The sequence below is a fragment of the Danio rerio genome, chromosome 23 (genome assembly GCF_052040795.2).
Source record: "Danio rerio strain M-AB ecotype USA chromosome 23, GRCz13ab, whole genome shotgun sequence".
Classification (NCBI taxonomy): Eukaryota; Metazoa; Chordata; class Actinopteri; order Cypriniformes; family Danionidae; genus Danio; species Danio rerio.
The window spans coordinates 37,096,269-37,123,240 of record NC_141043.1 but is presented as its reverse complement, the minus strand read 5'-3'; the positions used below and the strand labels follow the sequence as shown (position 1 = coordinate 37,123,240).

Sequence of the window (26,972 nt, the reverse complement as noted above, 5' to 3'; positions counted from 1 at the left end):
CTAAAATGAGGCTCATATTTCCAAATAATATTGAATTTAAATTACTTTTTATAACAGAGTTGGATTGGCACACGTTTAATTAAGGATATAATTGTGACACTCTCTAGCCTAAAAAACAAATCTTCAAAATGTATAAGAATTAATCTTTTTCTAATCTTGTTTTCTCCAGTTCCCATATTTGAGTTTTTGCAGGCAAACTAATCAGACTCTGTGTTCGATTTTAGCTCATTAATGGACATAATAAAATTACAGTTCCAGTGGGATTTTAGAATTGTCAGTTTATGGGGACATTCAACAGTAAACATACGCGTTAGTGGAGCACAAAGCAAAACATTTCCTTCTAAATTGCTCGCAATCATGGGGGAAGTGGGGGGAAATATATCAGCTTTCTTGGCTAGCTTTGGCAAGATTTTACAAGATTTATAGGTGAAGGAATTTACGATTGTTTACTGTAACACAGAAAGCTGTTGTCTTTGAGTTTCCTGCTAATGATCAAATGGAAGAAAAACTATTTCATGTAATAAATTGTTCCTGTTGCCTTCTAAGCCTATGATCCATAAATCAAGGCTTCCTAACAAGCGGTATTTTGTAAAAAGACAGCTGTTTCGGATTATACACCAAAAGCCAAACATCGTATTCCAGTAAAATAAAGGATAAATACACTGCACTCTTTAATAAAAGCAATACAATTTCATTCACACAACACATCAAGATCATACATTTTCCAAAGCAATTTATGTAAGGTTAGGTTTTATTTAAAAAAACAGATGCCAAGCAGTACGGTTTAAACTTTGGCATGAACAATATTACACATTGTAAAAGACATGAAAAGCTGTGCATATTAAGTCACGCACTGACATTAAGAGGTATTTTGTCAAAACTAAAATATAAAAGGTTCCCTTCATGTAATACAAACAATTGCATCATAACACACAAACTTATAAGAAACCAACATGCCATATACAGTATTACAAAAGTAAATACAAATAACACAGTTTAATGTCATGAAAAGATTAAATAAATAAAAAAAAGTGTCCTTTTTTTTTTTTTTTGATTGTAGTAGACACCAAATGAAGGTGCATGCAAACACTTGGAATATGTACTGTAACATTTAAGAACATAAGCAGCACCTCTGCAAATAATGCTAAATAAATACACACTCATGTTAAAAAAATATCTTTCACAGCATTCAGCAACCTCAATATACTTCACATTCCCTATTCCACAATCTTAATTACTTATCTATTAATGTGGTTGCTAAGGGGTTGTGAATGTTAGCATGAGGAATCTACATGACATTGTGGCCGTTTTCTGAATAGGGTTTTGAGCCCGTATTTATTGTGCATTAATTATCTTCCTCCATTGACATTGTGTGATTTATTCCAAGCAACTGTTCCCAAAAAACACACTTGTGGATTTACGAACAGCGTGCACCAGAAGCCCATCATCATCAGCTTTGCTTGTTTTTGCGATCCTATGATTTGCGCAGCTTAATTATTCATACTTGTCCACCTTCTCTCTAAAATTAAATCTCATATACTCATTTAAGCCAGCGTTGCAAATATCTGTCATCCCTTTAACATATAATCCATTAAAATGAATTGTTATTTTTTAAGATCGAACACAAAAAACAACTGAATGCTACTGAAAATGACCAATAAAAATATACATGTTAATCAGTGATTGTATTATAGGATTAAACGATACATGCTGCTTAACTTTAAATACATACATATTGTTTATCTTTTGCAGAGAAAAAAAAAACACAGCCACCAGACAAAGATTAAACTGTCTAGTGCACGTCAATCGCCCGTTTTAATCTGGTCGAATGGTTCACTTATGTTAAAGGTGCCATAGAATGAAAGTCTGAATATACTTAAGCAGATAACTGAATGATACGAGTTTAGTACATGGAAATGACATTCTGTGAGTGTAAATCCATGTAAAAAATGGCCAATTAAAACAAAACACAAACTTTCATTCACACAGGATCCTTAATATCATCCCAGGCTGCGTTTAATTAGCAACAAGTATTAGCGTCTTGTCTAGTGAGATTACAACATTCATAATTTTCCCCTCCCCAATCTTACTGTTTATCTGGTTCTTTATTGAACGTGCTATGTATGTGAAACTCTTATTTTGAAAACGGGAGAGGCAGGAAGACTAAAAAGGAGATTTGTCATGCAGTCAAAATGTAAAATGCAGGATATACAGATTAAAAATTTATTCAGCGCCACCCCCAAGAGTCATTTGGTCTGTTGACGTGTATCTCTTGTTAGTTTAACATGTATACTGTAAAAATGACTGCTTATGTTAGTAACAGACACAAGTAAGCTGATTAATTTCTTTAGTTCTTATTGTGATTTATTCAGCAGGGAAAGAAACTCTCAAGTTTATGCAGAGGTCAATAATAATTCCTGCCTGTGTTTTGAGATGTGTTAAAGCTTAAAAAAATACAACACTTAAATACATCTCTGTCTGCCCCTTTTGTAGAATATAATTTTTATAATTGATTGTTTTGCATGTGTGTGTGTAAGAGAGAGAGAGTGCGAGCACGCACCAAAGAGTGCTTCAAAAATAATAAAAACCCAACTTTTCATTCAAGGTGTAGTTCCTGTGGTTATAAATGAGCACAACCATTTCTGCCGAGTTTAACTTAGTTAGTCAATGCACTCTATAGTACCTTTAATCGTCTATGGGTCACCAAAATATAATTTTCCAATGTGGTGCTGATAACAGACCTCTTTTAATGTAATACAAATGCATCACTTGTTAATGCACTTGTAATGTAAATGGCAATATGGACAATAAATATTATACTCATTCACACTCATACACTACAGACAATTTAGCCTACCCAATTCTCCTGTACCGCATGTCTTTAGACTGTGGGAGAAACCGAAACATCCGGAAAAAACCCACACGAACGCGGGGAGAACATGCAAACTCACTCAGAACACCAAACTGACCCAGACGAGGCTCGAACCAGCGACCTTCTCGCTGTGAGGCGACAGCTCTACCTACTGCACCCCACATTGCCCATTTGAAGTATAATTTAAAAGATAATATTTATAATAAACTTATTACAGTAAAAACAAAAACAATTCTATTAATTACACGATGGAGTTTAATGCCAAATAGCAACACAAGTCAAGCTTTTGCATTAATTTGCTTGTAATGTTATGTGCATTTTTGTCGAAAGTATTTACATTATTAAAAAATTGGAATCATTTACAACTTTTAATCGAAACGCTTAATTTCAGTTTGCTATAAAACTATAAAACAGGCAAAAAGGTTACGTTTAAAGGGCGCCTATGGTGAAAAATCTACTTTTCAAGCTGTGTGGACAGACATGTGTGTAGGTATAGTGTGTAGACCGTCATATTGCGGTGATATAAACACACACAGTCCTTTTTTTTTTTTTTCAATTAAACAACATAAAAACGTTGGACCAATTGGAGCAGTTTTGAGATTGGCCGCAACTTGACCTAGGAGTGCAGTCCCCCCGCCCACCAATATTGATTGACAGGTGTGCATTACCATATCCTCAGTTTGTTGTGTCACGTCTGCCATTTACAGCATGTGAGTCAAAGCGATGTCACCAAAGAAACACCCTTGCTCTATTTTTAGATGCAAGGCTCATTGGGCTCAACACAAGATTAACATTCACCACATGATCGCTCTCATTGGCGCCATTGTCTGTAACTTTAGGTGGGTTTGCAAACGTGTACTTTTCATAACATCTTCCTTAAACTTCAGCCGTTTGCATTTCCCGCGGACACAGAAGCTCACAGAATCTTAACTAGGTGCAGCTGGAAAGTGCGCGCACGTTGTCTCACGTGCGTGTCTCTCCATTGGAAAAATGAACTTGCCTTAAGCAGGTCGCACATCAGAAGTACCACTTGGCGAAGTGCAGCGCCATGCATTCTAGAATTCTAAACATAGGTTTCTATCAGGATACACACACCGACGCCGCAAGTTGGCAGCTGTCCGCGGCGCCCAGCCATGACTCAGGACACTGTTCATATTTCTACAACAAAGCGCCAACTGAATAGTTTCATTTTAAATAACATGCAAATGTGCAAGCAGTGTACAAGCTCGGAACTTTAAACTAGCACACAGTTGGCTGTAAAACTATACAAAGACACAAATGACTTTGTACTCTCTGCTTGGTCTGTCTCCGAGTTGTACATGTACGGCTGAATGCTGGTCCTCTCACTCATGTTGATTCTCTCTGTCTGCCTGTCTCCATCCCCTTGTTAAGTTGTGCAGGAAGTTGAAACTAATTTTAATGTGAAACAACACGCCCCTAAAACAGCGAGCTGTGTACACCCCCCCAAAATGACACTTGTTAACACATTATAATATAAAAATCTAAACTCTGTTTTGAACTGAACCTAAACTGGCACACTTAGAAAAACCTTAATATTAAAAATAATTCTTAGAAAAGGGGTAAACTAGGTGCCCTTTAGTTTAAAATGACTATCTCTGTTATAGAGGTTCTCCCCAATGATCCCCATCATTCTCTTTTCAGATGAGATGGTGGGTCAAATCAAAGCTTACTATGGGCCATCCTTGGCCCTTGTTTGTACATCTCTGTATTATCCCATAAGGTCACAGGAGAGAATTTTTGAATGGGAATGAAGCGACGCAACTGACACAGGTAGGATTGAGGTAAAGTTGGTATTATATTGCCACATTTGGACTTTCTCCTTGATGATATAATATCAGAAAAGTATATTTTCTAAATATGGACATTATATCAGCTGTCAAAGTACAACATCTCACAGTCAATTAAAGAGTGCTAGTGTTGTAGGGTAGTCATGTGATTTCAAACCAGCATTAGAATTTGCAGATGAGAAAGATTTGTAATCATACCAGGCTCATGCGCAAAAATTGACTGGAACCATACCTGACAACCATTCGGCATGATTGTGGAAAAGCAGCTTATCATATGGATTATACGTTTAAATGGACGGGGTGTTGGATTACGGTGTTATGATTGCATCTATTATTGCCATTCTTATGAAATGATTGGATTTCCTCCATGCTCCTCTTCAGAGAACTGTGCTTTGGCTTCCTGGATGGCCAGCTGTAGTGTAGCTCCAGTCGGCAGTTTGTAATAGCCCCTTTCTGAAATGTTCTCCACCTGCAGATAAGCTCCAGGCTTCTGCAAAGCCAATCCATGAAGATGAGAGAAGAGCAAAGGGAAGTCTTTAGTCAGGGTGTATCTTGAAGCCAGACTCAGCGCTGCTGGGATATCAGACTCTTGCGAGTACTCGAATATGGCCACCATGTATTTGGAAAGGTCATGACCCAGAGCTTTGGCATAGCACAGCTGTTCTCCGATCATAGAAACCACAGCTAAGGTGGTGTTCTCCAATGGTTCCTCATCCTCGGACTGGTTGATCTGGTTCTGAAGGAGACCTCGAGAGCAGATGACCAGAACAAAGTCACACTCCTTCATTATCCTGCAATGCCAACCCATAAGGCCCTCCTCCATAATGCCCAGGGCCTCCCACAGGTCCAAATGCACCTGAACAGGAAAAATATATATTATTAATGGAGATAAATTTGAGGTGAAGAATTTAAAATATTAGATATTTGATATAACACGCAAACTATTCTATTAACCTCTCCCATTTTGGAAGAATGGAAAGCAATTGTTATAGAAATATGGAAGATGGAAGTTCACTGCGGCATTCAGCTCAAGACTCCTCCAACCGGCGAAGCTGTGGATTGTGAGCCACAACCTGTGTTTTTATTTGGTAAAATTGATCTATTACATGCAGAGTTTCTAGAGTTAACGGTATGTTGTAGCAAGGACGTAAACTAGGATGTAAACAACGGGAAATGCTGTTTGGCACCACTAACAATTTCAAGAGTTCACACTTAGCTGATGATTGATAATAAAGCGTATTTGGCATGCTGTCCTGGGAGAGAGGCCTGAGTTCAGAATATCTTTAAGCCCACGGCTCACTCCCGTTTGAAGGGTGAGAGGAGAGTTTGAGCTCAGGTAGGTCTCAAGAACTCCCCTGCTTGTGAACTGCTGAGATAAATTTGACTGGAGTTGCCTTAGGGTGCTATTTAGAAGTAGTCACGTGAACACGGGGAGAACATGCGAACTCTGCACAGAAACGCAGACTGGCTTGTAGAGGGCCGAACCAGCGGCGTTCTTTCTGTGAGGAAACAGTGCTAACCACTGGGCTGTCGTGCTGCCCTCTTAGAGAAGCGGAGGAGTAGGGGTGGAAGAGGGGATTCTTCAAGATGAAGATGACTAGAGTAGGAAGCTCTGGTAATGTATAGAGTGTCAGTATTCGCCTGATTGGTGCAATATATGGAGCTGAAGCAGAACCAGCTGTGTTTAATCATAAGCATGTTATGTGATCCCCTCAAAATTTGTTTATAAATAAACCACTTAGCTACGAATTCATATTTATCAGTCAGCCCACTGTAACAAGCCACAATCTCCAGCAGCGCTGCAGTGTCTCTCTATGTGGACGCTTTCGGTTCTCAAATAACCAACTCGCAAAAGATATGTAAATGTATCACATAACTTACATATTCTTATAACCCAAACATATGTAAAAGACAATTGTCAAAATTTATTTTAGAGAACAGACGTGAGGTTCAGCTGTGTGCTCTTCATTTCTGTCTGATTCAGCTACTGTTTACACAGCACAAAAGCACGTGCTTGTAGGAAATATGACGGTCGTTTTCATGTTAGCTAAGTAGCTGTATATAATCAAAGTATATATGATATATGAAATAATCATGTGATTTTCTACAAGTAAAGCATGAACATACATTGCTTTGCATCTTATAAACACAACCAAGCCTTAAAAATACACTGTGGACCAGCGCTTTAAAACTAACTAAAAACAACAGAAGGGTTATGAAAGAGTCTTACATTCTTCTTTACCTTGCTGTTTTATGCAGTATGCGTAGACATTAGATTCTCCAAAACTACTAGCTTACGATTAAATTCCACATTACGAATAAACAATAAAAATAAGCAATGCCTGATTTAAACAAGGAAAACAACAACAAGAACAACAAAGTAAGTGTTTTGGAGTAGCCATCACAAAGCCCTGATCTCAATCCTATAGAAAATTTGTGGGCAGAGTTAAAAAAGCTTGTGCGAGGAAGACAGCCAACAAATCTGACTCAGTTACACCAATTCTGTCAGGAAGAATGGGCCAAAATTCCTTCAAACTATTGTAAGATGTTTGTGGAAGGATACCCAAAACATTTGACCAAAGTTATTCAGTTTAAAAGCAAAGCTAACAAAATACCAAAGAAATGTATGTAAACTTTTGACTGTCTAGAAAATAATTTTTTAAAAAATTCTCTCATTATTCTGGCGTTTAGCAAATGTCCATCATTTAGGTAATCCTAACAGACCTAAAATAGTTCACGTTTAGTACCGTCAGACATATATATAGCACTTCTACTCTTAGGAAATGGTAATTTGATAACTTACTTATACATCATTAATACATTTACATTTACATTTAGTCATTTAGCAGACGCTTTTATCCAAAGCGACTTACAAATGAGGACAAGGAAGCAATTTACACAACCAAGAGCAACAATGAATAAGTGCTATAAGCAAGTTTCAGGTCTGTAAAGTCTAAGAAGGGAAGTATTAGTAGTATTAGTATTTTTTTTTTTTTTTTTTGTACAGTTAGTGTGATATTCAGAGAGGCAATTACAGATTAGGAAGTGTCATCAAAAGGAAATAATGTAATCAATTAAAAAATGATGGAATACATTTTTTGCTTATTGTTAATAACGATTAAATGAGTCAACCAATAATAACTAACAGAACTTCATAAACTGTTACTTAAAATCTTTGTGTTTAATGACCTTTCAAAGATGGCATATTACATAATTAAATGTTTTATTGTAATCTTAACATGCTTCTAAATTAAAAGCTTACTTGAGTGGCCATGTGCCTTTGCAGAAAAGCAGCCAGCTGCAGCACGACCCTGACATGTGCAGGACCATCGTTGCTAGAGTAGCAGATCAGGAGGCGAGGGGGGCGCATGCTTTTGTCCAACAAAACACATTGTCCTTCACTTTCAGTTTTTTTGTTATAGTACTGTTCTGCAATCTCTGCCAAAAAGATAAAAAAAAACAGTTCAATAGCACCGTTGGCATTCAAACACTTTCCAACTATATTTATGGCTAAATAAAAGGGAGAACACAATGTCAAAAATAACTTATACTTTAGCCAATGCATACTTATAGTTATAAAGCTCAAACCTGGTCTTAATTTGGCTTCTTTCTTTTTTATTCTTTTCTTGTAGAAAATGGTGAAGGCGAGCACTGCGGTTGCAGCCAGCAGGACTCCTACAGACAGCAGCACCATCAATGAAGGCCTGTCGGTCAACTGTGAAGCCGGCGGCTCTGAATGTGAGAGTGGAAACAGAGTAAACACATTAAGACATTTAGCGGGTGTTACCTCTATAAAAGCTGCCTGACATGCTGCTCCACCCGCAGTTACTGCATGCACTTCAGGCAAATTTTTGACATTTTTTTATGCTCATCATTAAACGTGTCCTGAAAGGATCAGTTCAGTCAAGAATTTTATTTCTTCTTTCTTCATTGCCAATGAGCCAGAAGAGCAAAATGTAAATATTGCTTTGGTGGTAGTATACACATTAGTTCATTTTCCTTCAGCTTAGTTCTGATTAATCAGGGGTTGCCACTGCGGAATGAACCACCAACTACTCTGACATATGTTTTAAACAGCAGATACCCTTAGTACCGCCAGAACTCAGCACCACACTGGGAAACTACACTTACATGACAAAACTACAAAAAATGACAAATACCATAAACAAACTAAGAACACACATCAGTCCATCAGTCTCATTAATACGTTTCATAAGGATCATTATTAGTGATTTTGTACCAATAATCATAATAGAATAGCAATTCGTCATATTATAATGATTTATAATGGATAATGCAAAGTGAGGAATGGAGTCTTCAAAATTCAGCTTTGAATTACAGGAATAAATTACATTTGAAACTACATTCAATGAGAAAATTGATATTAATATAAATTATAATAATGTTTCACTGCTGTTTTGGATCAAATAAATGCACCCTTGGAGAGAAGAAGGATGTATGGTGGCATGGACAAATAGAAGGATGGATGGAGGGATGGACAAATACAAGGATGGATGGAGGGATGGACAAATAGAAGGAGGGATGGACAAATATAAGGATGTATGGTGGCATGGACAAATAGAAGGATGGATGGAGGGATGGACAAATATAAGGATGGATGGAGGGATGGACAAATACAAGGATGGATGGAGGGATGGACAAATAGAAGGAGGGATGGACAAATATAAGGATGGATGGAGGGATGGACAAATAGAAGGATGGTTTGAGTGATGGACAAATAGAAGGATGGATAGAGGGCTGGACAAATAGAGGGATGTACGGAGGGATTGACAAATAGAAGGATGGATGGAGGGATGGACAAATATAAGGATGGATGGAGGGATGGACAAATACAAGGATGGATGGAGGGATGGACAAATAGAAGGAGGGATGGACAAATATGAGGATGGATGGAGGGATGGACAAATAGAAGGATAGATTGAGGGATGGACAAATAGAGGGATGGTCAAATAGAAGGATTTATAGAGGGCTGGACAAATAGAGGGATGTACAGAGGGCTGGACAAATAGAAGGATGGATTGAGTGATGGACAAATAGAAGGATGGATAGAGGGCTGGACAAATAGAGGGATGTATGGGGGGATTGACAAATAGAAGAATAGATGGAGGGATGGACAAATAGAAGGATGGAGGGATGGACAAATAGAAGGATAGATTGAGAGATGGACAAATAGAGGGATGGATGGAGGGATGGTCAAATAGAGGGATGTAGGGAGGGATGGACAAACAGAAGGATGAATAGAGTGACGGACAAAGTTTTGACTGGCAGTGCAAAAATAAATCTCAGACTGTAAACACAAAACATAACCAGTATCTTAACAGTACACATAACATAATATTACAACAACAACTGTTTTCTTTTAAGTCCGTTTTAAAGACCTTCTGCATATATATATATATTATTTTATTTTATTTTTTTTTCACTTTTAATACTCCTTGATCACTGTTTTATTGCTAATATTTGTTAAATGTTTCTTTCATATTCTGCTTTCTTCTCTGTTTTTAGTACTCCTACTGTATGTTCAGCACTTTGGTTAGCCTTGGTTGTGCTTCAAATAAATATTTGATGTCATAAGCGAGTGCTGCTCACTTGTTTGGTTTGGCTGACTACTCCAATATTAAAAAAAAAAAAAAATACTACAAACCATGAGTGTGTGTGCATTTATGTGTCTGTACACCTTCTTTATTAATTAAAGTCATTTCTACAGTGTTTTTTTTTTTGGCACACAAAAATGTTTTTGGTGCTTTGTGTGTTTACATGTGAACCACTAAAGTCACATGAATGTTTTGATAATGTTTTAGTTCCTTTTCAGGAATGCTGCTGTCTATGGAGGACGAGGAAGCTCTCAGATTGTCTCTAAAATATCTTAATATTTTGTTCTGCAGATGAATATCTCAGTGGATTGGAGCAACATAAGGACGAGTATTTACTAAAAAAAAATCATGTTTGGGTGAATTTAACCTTTAACTAAAGTTTACATTTGTTCAACATTACCTTCAGAGCTATGATTCACTACAACCAGAAATGTTTTTCTGACAGCATCCACAACATCAGCAGCGATCTAAAAGGGAAGATAAGTACAATAATTACTGATGAAAACAGTTCTGACAAAATAAGTGGAACATAAAAAGCTGAGCGTTTATACTTTTAGAAAGCTGCAGTTAAACTATTGGCAGAAACCTGGCAGCGAGATTTCTGTTGATGCGAATACTCATGACTGTTTAAGGTAAAAGACGACGGCTGACAATTTAATGATACAGTAACCTAAATTAACCCACACCCTTGTAATGATAAGAACGAAACCTTACCTCGCAGGAGTAGTTTGTACCTGCTTGGAGATTCGGCAAACGGTATGTGTGGTGTGTCTTGTTAAGCAATAAATCCTGGAAAATCAATTACAATTGTAAAAAAATTAATAAACGAATGTAAACCAAAATATATATATATATAGGAAATATGTACAAAAAACAACAGCACAACATTTCATCCTTAACCAAAAGTCTATATTTTTAGACAGAGTTTATTCCTTATCTATATGCGCGCATCACTGCCTCATTCAGTGTAAAGTGATTCACCGAGTACACTAGTCGAAATAGGCTTGCACAGATTGACCCAACTATTAATCCGGATAAGTGTCATTCGGGTTAAGGCACTTTAACCCATATGTTGTGAACATGCCAAGCTCTTTCTTCATTCTGGGGTTCAGTATTTTTCTCTCTTTCAGTCTTTAACTCTATAGATATAGCATCATCACGTATTATTGGCCTGTTTGGTGTGATGCCTCATAATTATACATCACCCACTTTTTAAACTTTGTAGCCTTTCCTACTTTGCTTGCTAGGTATGTAATTTTATTACACTGGAAGAGCCCCCAGCTTTGTGAAACTAGAGCAGATTAGATTCTCCCTTCAAACACTTAACAAAACGTTTGCTAAAATTTAGAAGCCCTTGTTATGTTAAAACTCTCCAGCTGGATCTAGACTGATCACCCTTGCTAGATCTCGACAATAATAACACATCAGTTTTTAATCTTTCATCACTCCAATTGTAACATTGAGATTGCTGCATAAATGTTGACATCTGCCCTTCTATACATATTTATGTAATTGGGATTCATTTTATTTGATTGTTCATTTAATTTATTTATTTCTAATTACTTTTATAAGGGTTGTTTAACATGTTTGTAAAATTAAAATCTAAAACTGTTAAGTAAATCATACATCCAAAACAAGTCTACATTTAATATGGCTTCCCTTGGCACCAAGCACGGCTATTTTCGTTCTAATTGTCCTGACATTTTCTGAAATAATGTGCTGTGTAATATCAGCCTTCCTTCAGCACCTTCCAAAGTTCCTCTTTAGGTTTAGAGCGTCTTATCTTTCCTTTTCTGTCCAGGTGGTCTCATACAGACTCTGTGATATTCAGATCTGGTCACTGTTGAGGCCATTTCATGAGTGTCTGTGTTTCATCAGCTGTTTTCTTTCTCCAAATAAGATTTCATTACAATAAGCAGATCATTATCATACTGAAAATGAAAACTATCACCACTGAAGTTCTTGCCAGAAGGAATGGCATATTAGATTAAAACCTATCTGTAAAAAACAGTCTCAAAATGTGGACCTAATTTTTGCGGCATTTTGGTCTTCAAAATATCCCTTTATTATCCCCAATACAAGACAAAAATTCGTTAACTTTCCAAATGCACCTCCTACTTCAGATCTAGACACCATACTGGGCATAGATCCCTGTGCTAACGGATCAATTTCTCATTGGTCCAAGAGCAGGCTAGCTCGCATCAACCCGTCTATTGACCCTGAGTGTGACAGGTGTCATTCTGGTTCAGCTACTTTAATCCATATGCTTTGCTCCTGTTCTTCATTGTTTTATTTTTGGAGGCAAATATTCCTCTCACCATCAGCTATTATCACTGTTGGTACCCGCCCCCCTCCCCTTCACTGTCCAATTATTGGTTTATTTGGGGTTCTCCCGCCCGACAACACTTTACCCTCTAATTTTTTACAGACTTTGTAGCCTTCTTAACCCTTCTGGCTAGCCAATCTCACACTTGTTGGATAAGAAATGTTCTTTATTTTATGAAATTAGAGAAAATTAGATACTCTCTACACCAACCTAGCAGTATTTTCATTAAATTGAAGGAACCCCTTCACAAACATGTCCAAACTCTTCAGCTTAATCCTGCTCCTTCTGATTGAGTTCCCACCCCCTTATTCCCAGCTTTGCACTGGATACTAGTTCTGGTCAACACACTGTAGACTTGTGACTTGATTTTTCTGTATATATATATATATATATATATATATATATACACACATATATATATATACACATATATATATATATATATATATATATATATATACACATATATATATATATATATATATATATATATATATATATATATATATATATACATATATATATATATATATACATATATATATATATATATACATATATATATATATATATATATACATACATATATATATATATATACATACATATATATATACATACATATATATATATATATATATATATATATATATATATATATATATATATATATATATATATATATATATATATATATATATACATACATACATATATATATATATATATATATATATATATATATATATATATATATAAATGATAATAACAATACAAATAAATAAATTATATATATATATATATATATATATATATATATATATATATATAATTTATTTATTTGTATTATTATTATCATTTTTTTTTGCTTAAAATACTGTACAGTGTATTCGTATGATGTTACATAATTATGTTGTCCTTTTTAATATATTTGTGTAATGTGTTTTACAATGTATAAATAAAACATAAAAACCTCTGTGCGTTTCAAGATTTACAATTCAGACAATTCTAACAATTGTTTACAAGATTTACAGTTTACAATTCTAACAACACTGGTAGAAATGCAGCTCAAACCAGGACAAACAGCCTCTCTCCAACATTATCTTTTACATCTTACACAATTAACCCAAAATAATTCACTAACTGGAAACTAACCTAACTCTTATCCTAACAAACCACAAATCAACTCAAAGATAATTCAATTATCCTGTATAAATCTCAATCTTAAAAATACTGAAAAAAACATTTACATTTATGACTGGTGTTGTGGTAAAGGGTCACATATATCCATTATACCATCAGTAAAACAACTTAAATTTTTAATTTTGCACAGCACTATATATACACACAGTATATAATTTAAATTGAAAACTCACTGGTTTAATGCTCGTGTAATTCCGTCGTCCGCCCCCAAAACATGATGAAAAATACTGATGAACTCCAAAGTTCTCAGGGGCAAGGTTAAAGGTCACATAAACATCCCTTTTCTCCTGGTGGACCTCAACATATGTGGGATGCCAGTCTATAATGATTGACAGGACATACATGAATGAACACATACTGTATATAATGAAAACGTGCCACAGACACCAAAAACACGTAAACATCAACACTCACCATTCTTACATTTTTCAAGTCCATTTTTTTCAGGACATGCTGAAAACATCAACACAATTGACAGGTTTACTACAACTCAAGCATCAATTGTCATTTGATTGTCTAAATGTGACAAGTTGTCAACATTTCTATTGGATGTCAAACTAACTGCATGTTTGTTTTGAACTAGAGAAGAAAGTGGCTTACTGTGGGTGAAGAATTGTTTCTTCTGATAGAACTGGTTCCACTTTTCGGGAACGGGCAACGCCATGACAGTCACAACATACTCGCTATCCAAGAACAGACGCGTGAAGGGATCCGAATAATAAACCTGTGCAAAACCAGCAAGGAAATAAGTTCCATGACCTCATGACTTCAGGAATTCATCACATGACACACACATACTGTAGATACACAATATGACACCACCAAGCATAATGTGATATGATTACCACATGTATTATACAGTTCTTAACAATAATAAATATGCATTGCTATCTAATTTGTAGCTTATTTTTTCAGTCTTTGTACATACCTTCTGTGCATCAGCAGGGGTGAGAGATAAATTGCTGCCCAGGAGAAAAAGCTGACATAATACTTGAGATCCACCAAGAACCTGTAGCATTACTTGAAATCCACGCAAGAACGCAATTCCTGTACACATCAATGAAATCATTAGATAATCTGACAGATGGATGACAGATAGATGGAAACGAACAACATAATAGAACAGAACAACATAATAAAATAGAGCAACAGAATAAATCAATAGAATAGAATAGAATAGAACAAAACAGAATAGAATAGAATAGAATAGAATAGAATAGAATAGAATAGAATAGAATAGAATAGAATAGAATAGAATAGAATAGAATAGAATAGAATAGACGAGGGTAGAATGATATACAGGACAAAGAAAAAGATGACTGGAAAACGTATAACAAAAGAGGTGGACAGACAGAAGGGAAAAAAGTCAAACATGAACAAACAGAGATGATGAACAAATAGAAGGATGGGTGGACGAATGGGCAGGCAAATAGAAAAAGCAAGAATTGATGGCTGAACAAATAGAAGGATGGACAAATAATGACAATGTGAAAAGAAGATTTTTTTTAATTATTGCAAATTTACTAAAATTAAAAAACATTAAAAAAATACAAAAAATATATAATTAATAAAAATCACATGTACATCAGTATTCACAGCCTTTGCCGTGAAGCTCTATTTAAGCTCTATATACAGTCTATATAAGGGCCCAGGGTTGACAGTGCATGTCAAAGCACAAACCAAGCATGAAGACAAAGGAATTGTCTACCTCGGAGACAGAATTGTCTCAATGAACAAGGCTGGGGAAGGTTACAGAAAAGTTTCCGCTGTTCTGAAAGTTCCAATGAGCACAGTGGCCTCCATCATCCGTAAGTGGAAGATGTTTGCAACCACCAGGACTCTTTCTAGAGCTGACTGGCCATCAGCTGGGTGATCGGGGGAAAAGAGCCAGCAGGTGATCAATAACCAGATGGTCACTCTGTCTGAGCTCCAGCATTCTTCTGTGGAGAGAGGAGAACCTTACAGAAAGATAACCATCTTTGCACAATCCACCAATTAGGCCTGTATTGCCAGACGGAAGCCACTCCCTGCCTGGAATTTGCCTAAACGCATCTGAAGAACTCTCAGAGCAAAAGAAACTAAATTCTCTGATCTGATGAGACTAAAATTGAACTGTTTAGAGTGAATGCCAGGCGTTATGTTTGGAGAAAACCAAGCACCGCTCATCACCAGGCGAATACCATACCTACAGTGAAGGATGGTGGAGGCAGCATCATGCTGTGGGGATGTTTTTCAGCTGCAGGAACTGGAAGACTAGTCGGGATAAAGGGAAAGATGAATGCAGCAATGTACAGAGACATCCTGAATGGAAACCTGCTTCAGAGTGCTCTTGACCTCAGACTGGGGCGACGGTTCATCTTCCAGCAGGACAATGATCCAAAGCACGTCGCCAAAATATCCATGGAGTGGCTTCAGAAGAAGTCTGTAAATGTCCTTGAGTGGCCCAGTCATAGCCCAGACCAAAATCTTATTGAACATCTCTGGAGAGATCTGAAAATGGCTGTACACTGTCACTTCTCATCCAACCTGATAGAGCTTGAGAGGTACTGCAAAGAGGAATGGGCAAAAATTCCCAGAGACAGGTGTGCCAAGCTTGTGGCATCATATTCAAAAAGACTTGAGGCTGTAATTGCTGCCAAAGGTGCATCAACAAAGTATTGAGCAAAGGCTGTGAATACTTCTGTACATGTGTTTTTTCAGGTTTTTTATTTTTATTTGCAACAATTAAAAAATAAATAAATTTCACATTGTCATTATGGGGTATTGTGTGTAGAATGTTGAGGAAATAAATAAATTCAATTCATTTTGGATAAAAAAAATGTGTAAAAAGTAAAGCCTTATGAATACTTTCTGGATGCACTGTATATGGATGGATATATATGAATTGATATGATGTGGATGAATGGATATATATGGATATGGATGGATTTATATAGATATAAGGATGAATGGAAGGATGGATGGATAAACAGACCAACAAAGAGAAAAAAGGATGGATAAACAGAAGAATAATGGAAGGAAGGATGGTAAATAAAAATGGAAGCATACACAGCAAATTCATCAGAGTTAAATTCTCGGTGTTGAAGCATTTGAGAGTAAAGTGTTGACGTTAAAGAGTTAGATTTTGATAAATGAATATAATAAGAGTTAGAATTGATTTTATTCAGTGCGAAATCAAGGAGTTATCTTTTCAACACTTGGTGGTGTTATTTCCAACATCCGGGAATTCATGCAGCCCCAGTCACTGAAGAATTTTCCAGACGCCATTTTCCATCAAACCGGTTTAGAACAGCAACTGGTGAGTCAAACTACCTAAATGTTGGTATTTTACTGACTTTCTTTAAGGAAATACAGTTGTAAACATATTGTTAAGTTAATAACTTTAGAATGGAGTGACAATTTTAAACTTCTGCGGTTCATTCATGGTCGTTTGTGTATCTAGCTTAACTGCATTACTATTCACTTCTTTTCAAGAATGTTTTTATATATCACGCATACATAGTGCATAAAAACATCAAATATACATGTTCAACACATTTCTGTCACGCCTAATGCCATTTTGTGCGTTGTTACCCATCTGTAAAATAAAATGGACACTTCTCCTTTAATTCCAAGCAAACTAGCGAGGGAATCCCCGGAGCCGCCTAACATTAGCCTACTCTGCCCGGATGCTAACGGCAACACAGGACGGTTTCCATAAGCTCTGGAGAGTTTCTAACACATATCTGGTGAGTAAATGAACATATGCTTAATTGTAAAAGGCTTCCTGACTGAAACAAATGATTGTTTGTTATTCGTGTACGTTAATTTGGTTATTTTAAACACCGCGGCCCTTTTAAACTGGTTCATTCGTGGCCGTCCATATACCGTTAGTCCATAACTTAGACTGGTGTGATAACGTACGCTTGAATTAAATTAAGTGTTGACAACCATTAAAGTCGGAATGTTAACAATGTCTTTAAATGACCGCGTTTGCACTTTCTCAGACATTTAACGTTACAGAAGTCTCCCGGAAGTTGCGGGACTAACGTTAACGTTATCCCGCAAATGCACAGAGACTCCCATATGCCCAAGTAGATGCCCGCAAATGAATGATAATCTCCCGGAAATCGCGCGTCTCCCGCCCGGTCATTAAACACTTTGCACAACCCTCTCCACCGCATCCCTCCCAGCTCTTCAGGTACGTCGCGCGCAAGTCACCCCCACCGCTCTTTAGGTACGTCGCGCGCAACTCATCCCATTGCTTTTCAGGTTCTCATCTCTCCCGCTACCTCCCGCAAATCAACTCTGTATCCCCCGAAAATTACTTTTCCCAACTCGGGATGTCTGACATTAGTAAGTTAGGCTATTTATGTAGTCAGGAACATCTTAGTCAAGCTTTTTCTCCCGCATGATATTGTGTTTAAAACTATAGGCTAAACTTAGCATGTACTGTACACAACATTTCCGTTTTATTAGTGCGTTGTAAACAGCCACCTGTCTGTAAAATTAATCAACTGATTCATATTTGAGCAGCCTAATGATGATACAGGTTTGATTTGTAGATTTATTATCAATAATCAACATCTGAATCAAAAGATATCTGAAAAAGTGTGAGGCATACTTTGTGATGTTCATCTCTCTTTTTTATTTGAAGGTTATGCATATGTGTTAGATACTAATGTGTTGTTGTTTTTTATCAGCCACAGTTCTCTGTACAATAACACAAGACCCTGTGACGGTGGCTGATTAGAGACGGATGGTGTATTTCCAGAGTTGGTGAAATGACCAAGCACACCTTCTTGGTCATATGTGGTGATAATAATGAAGGTATGTTTGATAAAGTTCTGTATTTGTTTCACAATAAGCTGAGAGGGTATTAGAGCATTAGAGAATAACAAATGACATGAAGGTGATAAGTTTTGTATTGGGGGTAAACTGTTACTTAAATAATGTTTTGCTCTTTGCTTTGCACTTTTTCTCTTCTGCTTATCCTAATATTTTAGATTATATTTGGACCTGAAACATCTGCTAGACTCCAGGAAAGGTGGCATCAATACTGGACCTGAAAGGGCCTAACAAGTTGAATCTGGTAAAGAAACACGCACACACACACACACACACACACGCACACGCTTACAGAAAACTGTAAGTTTATGAATAATTTTTACACTGTGGCCAATATTTTGGGGAAGTCAGCATCACTAAATGATATAAAAGATTTTAAGCTCCTCTAAATTTTGCTCCAAGTGTTGTGTTAAATTGAGGATTCTGGACAGACAGCTGCCTGTTTTTCCAGTTCTAGTCATAGTGGTTAACCTAATTGTTTTTGGAGATCCAACAGTGATGTATGTGTTTTTTCTACTTTTCCATATCCTGTCACCTCAACCAGCTGGGAGAGTCAAGTTGTGGATCATCATGAAGATTTTCAAAAGGTGAGTTTAGATTTCTTGAATGTTTTATTTACTTTAAATGTTCTTTTGAATATATCATAGAATTTGATTGCAATTTGTTTTCAAACATTTTTCTTAGTCATGCTGGAGTCTTGAAGAGTTCTTAGATGAGCATCACCCTACAGTTTATCCGTGCATCAGGAACCACCAGACGAGCGATCAGCAGCTACTACATCATCATGGATAAAAAGGTCATCCTGTGGCTGGGAAGCACTTCATTCACAGGACATGCTTGATGAGATTTCCTAGCTCCAGTTTGTTTTCACACAAGTTTACAGCATTTATAACTTCATTTAAACTGCTGTGTTTGATATGGAGGACCAAGGAAACACCAGAAGTGAAAGATTTGCACGCCAAGTTGTTTAAAATGTAATTTCAGAAGAAAACTATGCGTTCAGAAGAAAACTATGAGTGACGATATATTGAACTTTCAAATTGCTCTGATGAAACATCAAGTTTGGACATCATATTTTGTTGATACTGTCTGTACTAATAAAACATTTAAAGCATATTTGACATTGTTGCATTTTAAAAACTGAATGAATTGTTGAAGTGGTGAATGTTTTCAAATAAAATGTTTTTTATTTTGTAATTTACAGTCTATTTGACCTTTTTACCATATTTACACTCGAGAGTTGAATAAAATAACAATATATTACACCAGGTGGTGTTAAATATAGTTATATTTTTTAACTCTGCCCAGAGTTAAAATTAACCCTTACTTTGGTGTCAATGTGCCAACCCTTTTGAAAGTGTTGATTTAAGTCTGTTTTGAGTGGACCCCATGAGACACTTTCAAAGTGTTGAAATTAACACCCATAGAGTTGTTTTGGGTCCCCATATTTTGCTGTGTAGAAGGATAAATGGAAAGACCAACATCTGGAAGGATGGATGGAAAAATAGAAGAAAAATGAATGGATGGATGTATATTTAGATGAACAAATAGAAGGACAGATTGATGGCTGAACAAATAGAAGGATGAACAGGTAGAGGAATAAATAAATAGACAGATGGATGGATGGACAAACAGAAAATATGCAAAAAAAGAGATGGATAAATAAACAGAATGACAGTTTGATCAATGAATCTATTGATGGATGGTATGACAGACAAATAGGTTGAATGAATGAATAAAAAAACTAGAATGGATGGAAATATTAAACAACAGACAGATAGATGTTACCGTATTGGCTGGGGTTCCATGACACCGTAACCGTATCATACGTTGGTTCTTCATTGTGTTCAAACTCAATGTTAATATTGTGAGGTGCATGAACATAATGCTGGCAGACGTCTGGAGATTCCTGCCCTAGAAAGGAGTGACAAGGCCAAGGCACACAACCTGGCCAAGCAGAGAAGTTAACACTACCACCCAAGGAGATGCTGTTCTCTTAATAAGATTCACACATGACTTGCTTTAATACCAATTAGAGCAATGGCTTCAATAGTTGTGTTTAATAGCTATAGGTAGATGCAGATGTTGCTGTTATTCTAGAACACTGAACTTTTACTAAAGCATTTACGGCTGCTGTGCTACAAGGTACACTGTCAAAAACTAGAGAACTTGCAAAAGAGAGAGACTCTTTAAAAGCTTGTTTGGGAAAGCAGCAACGAATGGACAAGCATAGATTTATTGATTATAGCTTGGCTCAAGCAAAGGCAAATATGAAAGCGATTTCTGGCACTTCTGCTAACGATTATATAGCAAAACAGCTTGATTTGTTTAGTGAAATCATCTAAACCATCGCAGGTACAAATCCAACAGAGACCTGAATTTTTCCACGCTGCATGTGTTTTCATAAATAAAACAACTCCAAATAAAGCTGCAATCCTTCTAGTATGCGTCAATACTGATCACTGCTAAAAGGAAAAGGCGAAAACACTTTTCTGAATGTTATTGTTTCGTGATGAGCACAAAAAAACATGATTACAAAATCACAATCCTTAACGTCATGTGTTTTTGCATTGTTAGCATTCTATAACACATACATTTAATATAATGAGAATATAATTCAGTTCTCTGGATTCATATTTAGTTATGTTATAAACATGATTTTGGATTTTATTAAAGGAAACACTTTATTTTGATGGTCCATTTGAGTATGAGTAGACTGTCTGCTTAATATCTGTTGATACTGCTGCTTAACAGACATTTAACTCACTATAAGAAACTAAGCAAGTACAAGTCAATTTACACTAACCTTAATCCTAATCCCAACCTAACAGTCTACTTATTGTCTAATGAGAATTAGTTGGCCTGTAAATGCAATGTAACTTAATTCAACAAACGGCCCATCAAAATAAATTGTGACCTTATTAAAGGCTGTTTTTAATCATGAAAATGCTTTCATTTACATTTACAGTTGCATAAAATAACAAAAAGTGTTAAGTTTTTCAGACATTCTTATAAATGTTGACAACACAGTGGTCAGTTTTAACTTCAGATCAGAGTAAAGGACTTGAGATTAAAACTTTGGTTATTCTGATCAATTATAATTTTCTGAAAACATACCACTAAATAAAAAATAATCTTTAAAGAAATATTTTGCACAGCTCTTCGTTTTTCACCTTTGCCAATGGGTCTAGTCCAGGGGTGCCCCAAACTTAGTCCTGGAGGGCCGGTGTCCTGGGGAGTTTAGCTCCAACCCTAATTAAACACACATGAAGCAGCTAATCAAGTTCTTACTTGATGTACTAGAAACTTCCTGGCAGATCTGTTGAGGCAAGTTGGAGCTATACCCAACACTAGCCCTGCAGGACTGAGTTTGGACACCCCTTGTCTAGACTCTCAATCATTGCACCCAATGGTTTGGAACTCTAATCAGAATTGGGCCCAAAATTCGCAAATATTTCGGTTGGCAGAGAGCTTCAGTTTGTGCCCCAGTTGCAAATAATCAAAGATTTTCTAAGCCATTGAATGACCAGGCATTTTTGCTTTGGCAAGAAAACGGCATCTTAACATTTAAAGATCTCTCTGTTGATGGCTGCTTTTTGTTTTTCACCCAATTAGCATCTCAGTTTAAAACTCCTAAAGCCCACTTATCAGATATCTACATGTGTGTGACTTCACAGCAAAATCATCTGAGCAAAATGTACTCAGTTCATAGAGTATTTGGTCCCTCTTTAAATAAGAGCAAGCAGGCTGATAATAAGTAAAGCTGCTGTTTGTGGAGTTGCTTAATGATCCTCTGCTGAGATTTTGAGAGATTCAATGTATTCAATTTCAGCTGATTTCATCTAAGGCTGTGACTAAAGTTAGTTGCAGTTTTGTGCTTCTGTTTATTAACAGCAAGTGTTCATCATCAGTGCTCAATTTACACCAAATTAATCCTTTCATTGTCTCATTAACCTGAGTAACTTTACCTCAATTTAGAGAGGGACCAAATACTCTCTCAACTGAGTAAAATTTAATCAGAGGATTTTGCTGTGTTCACAACCGAGAATTTTCCCAATTTTTCTGCCCTCCCTGAACAAAATCACATTGATCAGCTTTTTCCTGATGACCCAGAACAAATATAGTAAACTTGCATCATTATCTACTTCTAGATCTACACAAAGAGACTCCTGGCAACTAGACCTTAATATCAGTTTGAAAGACGAGGACTGGAATGAGGCTATAGAATCTATAGATCCTCTGTTTGTGCTAGAAATAGCCTTATTTAATTTAAAGTGGTACACAGACTTCATCTTTCCAAGCCCAAACTGGCAAGGATGCATTCCTCTGTTGACCTTACTTGTACAAGATGCAAGCAGTCTCCAGCTACATTAGCCCATATGTTTTGGTTATATCTGTATTTTGGTCAAATTTTTTCTTTATCTTACTCCAGAATATTTTGCTAAGTTGTTGCTAATCCCTTAACTGCTATCTTTGGTATTGTATATAAAAATAACTATTTTTTTAAAAAGTGAATTGGACTGCCTTGCCTTTACTTCTCTTTTGGCCAATTGCTTGATTCAAATCAATTGGAAATAGTAATTTCCCTCATCTTTTAAACAGTGGGCCAATGATTTGTTGCAATTCCTTAGTTTGGAACAAAAAAAAAAGTTAATTTAAACAGTTCTGGGTCCAAGTTCACTACCATGTGGTGTCTATTCATAAATTACTTCCAAAGCCAAATATAATTGTAAATGGACAAAATGATGCTGATGCTGTCAGGGTTTGCTTACATTTTACTGATGTTGTCTTCATTTTTTTCTTCTTTTTTTAGCTTTTGTCTATATGTACACAATAAAAAGTTAAATGTTTATTAATTTACATAATTTTTTACAATTTAAATAAATAAAAAGGGAAAAATATTTTGTTTTATTTAAAACTGAAAAAATACTAATCAGACAAACAAATATATATATATATATATATATATATATATATATATATATATATATATATATATATATATATATATATATATATACCTAATAAATCCAGTGGGTCAAGTAACACTGAGAACTTTCAAGATGTATATAAATTTTTATGTCATATGTTAAGCAATAAAAACTTTTTTACACAAGCAGTGTAAGGCTGTTTAATGTTTTATGGGTACTGGAGATCATTTATAAATAAAATAAAACTTCCAAACAATAATGACTTACTTCCAAAAGGACTGGAAAAAGGAACAATGGTAGAAACCTGCTCATCGTCTGCTGTGATTCTACAGTATTCACAATTTGGGTCTCCCTAAAAAAAAGGTCTTCGGTAAATAAAAGAAACTTCAGATTCTGCATGATTAATCAAATGAGCAAATACTTCCCCTGAGGACACATTTGTAAATATTGGGGAAAAAAATGTTTCTTGTTATCTGCAATATTTTTTGCTTTACAAGTAAGATACTATAATGTTTTGAGCTAAAATAGCTGGCTTCACCGAACGTTTTATGAGAGTTGAGACATATTAAACATTATTGTTCCTCCGATAGTCATTAAACTGAGTAACCAGAAAAACCAGCTGCAAAAGATGGCCTTAAAACCTTTTAAGAAGCATGAACCATAAACACAGAACATTTGTATAAACACAGACACAGAAAATATACATAAACAAACACCCGGACATTGGCATACGCACACATTAGTGCTGTCAAATGATTAATTACATCCATAAAACAAATTATATTTACACTAAAGATATATGCATTACTATTTAGAATAAAATAGCTCTATCTATCTATCTCATATATTTTTAGGCATTTTTATGTAGTGCGCACACACACACACACACACACTTGAAGTCCGAATTATTAGACCCCTGAATTATTAGCCCCCCTGTTTATTTTTTCCCCAATTTCTGTTTAACCGAGAGAAGATTTTGTCAACACATTTCTAAATATAATAATTTTAATGATTTATCTCTAATAACTGATTTATTTTATCTTTGCCATGATGATTGTAAGTAATATTTTACTAGATATTTTTCAAGACACTTTTATAAGGTGACATTTAAAGGCTTAATTAGGTTAATAAGATTAACTAGGCAGGTTAGGGTAATTAGGCAAGTTATTCTATAACGATGGTTTCTTTTGTACACTATCAAAAAAAAAAAAATAGCTTAAAGGGACTAATAATTTTGTCCTTAAAATGGTGTTTAAAAAATTAATAACTGTTTTTATTCTAGCCGAAATAAGATAAATAAATCTTTCTGTAGAAGAAAAAATATCATCAGACATACTGTGAAAATGTCCTCGCTCTGTTAAACACCATTTGGGAAATATAAAGTTTTTTTTTTTTTTAATAAATCAAAGGGGGGCTAATAATTCTGATTATACATACATACATACATACATACATACATACATACATACATACATACATACATACATACATACATACATACATACATACATACATACATACATACATACATACATACATACATACATACATACATACATACATACATACATACATACATACATACATACAATATATATATATATATAAATGAGCAATATCACACGAGAAGCAGTGCGATATGGCTGCATATCGGCACGGGTGGGGGCACTAAGGCTGCGGCATCGTGCCGACGCACACCTCCCACCAGTGCCGATATACAGCCATATCGCACTGCTACTCGTGTGATATTGTGTTTATACAACAGTTTGACGGCATAGTTGTGTATATAAAAACAAAATCAAACATGGAAAGTCTCAAAAACCCTTTTGTATGTGGAACTACTTTCTTCCGCATTGGATTCAAATCATAAGCTGACAGTTAAACAGCAAAGTAACCATCTTTTAAACTTTAGATCTGTAGTGTCTGCTTTTTGCTGGCTGTATGTGGGCAGATACACAAAGGGTAAAGAGGCTGTAAGAGTTCTGATATTGCAGATTAGCGCACTGCTATCAGCCAATCAGATTTGAGAACCAGACAGAACTGTTGTATAAATATATATAAACACACACTCTCACACACACAAACACAAACACACACACACACACACACACACACACACACACACACACACACACACACACACACACACACACACACACACACACACACACACACACACACACGAGGTCAGAATTATTAGCCCTCCCGAATCATTAGCCTCGTTTATTTTTCCCACCAATTTCTGTTCAACGGAGAGATTTTCTTAACACATTTCTAAACATAATAGTTTTAATAACTCATTTCTAATAACTGATTTATTTTTATCTTTGCTGTGATGACAGTAAATAATATTTGATTAGATATTTTCAAGACACTTCTATACAGCTTAAAGTGACATTTAAAGGCTTAAAAAATTATAGCTTAAGGGGCTAATTATATTGACCTAAAAATGTTTTTAAAACTAGTATTTAAAACTGATTTTATTCTAGCCCAAATAAAACAATTAAGACTTTCTCCAGAAGAAAAAATATGATTAGACATACTGTGAAAATTTCCTTGCCCTGTTAAACATCATTTGGGAAATATTTAAAAAGAAAAAATATATATACCAAAGAGGGGTTAATAATTTTGACTTACTAGATATATATACACATACATATAAATTTACACCTATTAAGAACAATCAGAAATACAAAAGCTGTTGTTGTTATTGAGAAGCATAAAGCAGATCTTACCCGACGGATGCATTCAAGTGTGCAACTCTGAGGTCTGTAAGATGTTTGATCTCCATGCGTGTGGATCAATAAGCTGACCAGCAGGAGCAGATCCAGGGTCAACGTGGGTGGCCACATCATGCTCCCTTCACCTAAAGTCCAACTTCAAAATCTTGTCTTCAGTCCTAGAACGTTAGCGTCCTCGACACAAATAAGCTGAGTCTCTTGAAGAAGTGAAGATCAGTTGCGTAAAAGCGGAAGGGGCTGAAATAGGAGGAGAGGAGGTAGACCAAAGGTTTGGAAGTGAAAATAAGAGCAGCAGAGGGAGTGGTGGCCTGGGGGGAAAATGTAGAGGCTGTCAACGTTCCTCAACCGCCAGGTATGCCTAAACCTGATTTACTGCTTTGAAGCTGCTCTTCCGGCTTTACCCTGACCATGTAAACTGATGAACGACCCATAATAACTCAAACCACAAAATCAGTCCTGCAGGACCAATAGCCAAAAGCAACATTCTGCATCTGTGAAAATAAGATTGGCGTAAATACAGTTCCATGAAATGCGCCATGAGAGATTGATAGCCTGCGGTTTTACGTGACTATTGAGCTTTCCATTTAATTTTCGACAGGAGTGGTTTCTCTCCGGGAACCTACAAATCTTTCATAAAATGTAGACAACA

General features: G+C 35.9%; 1 protein-coding gene and 1 long non-coding RNA gene across 3 annotated transcripts; one reads left to right on the top strand and one right to left on the bottom strand.

The window, feature by feature from the left end:
• Window positions 1-716: 716 nt before the first annotated feature.
• si:ch211-207e14.4 lies at window positions 717-26,509 on the bottom strand. 2 transcript variants are annotated; one of them, XM_087307542.1, is made up of 12 exons: window positions 26,318-26,509; window positions 23,850-23,934; window positions 20,440-20,598; window positions 14,753-14,871; window positions 14,425-14,548; window positions 14,239-14,277; window positions 13,998-14,143; window positions 11,010-11,084; window positions 10,696-10,762; window positions 8,269-8,412; window positions 7,943-8,118; window positions 717-5,536 (listed from the first exon to the last, which is right to left on the bottom strand). In XM_087307542.1, exons 1-12 carry the CDS (start codon window positions 26,435-26,437, stop codon window positions 5,024-5,026), a joined length of 1,767 nt encoding a protein of 588 aa, XP_087163668.1. In that variant the 5' UTR covers window positions 26,438-26,509; the 3' UTR covers window positions 717-5,023. The 2 variants fall into 2 exon arrangements, with proteins under 2 accessions (XP_087163668.1, XP_087163669.1); XM_087307543.1 differs by lacking the exons at window positions 23,850-23,934; window positions 26,318-26,509 and adding an exon at window positions 23,424-23,471.
• On the top strand, window positions 16,869-19,848 carry LOC141380522 (uncharacterized). The gene is made up of 6 exons (XR_015523824.1): window positions 16,869-17,122; window positions 17,440-17,552; window positions 18,507-18,633; window positions 18,810-18,895; window positions 19,196-19,238; window positions 19,336-19,848. It is a non-coding gene; the product is annotated as an uncharacterized LOC141380522 (long non-coding RNA).
• Window positions 26,510-26,972: the final 463 nt, after the last annotated feature.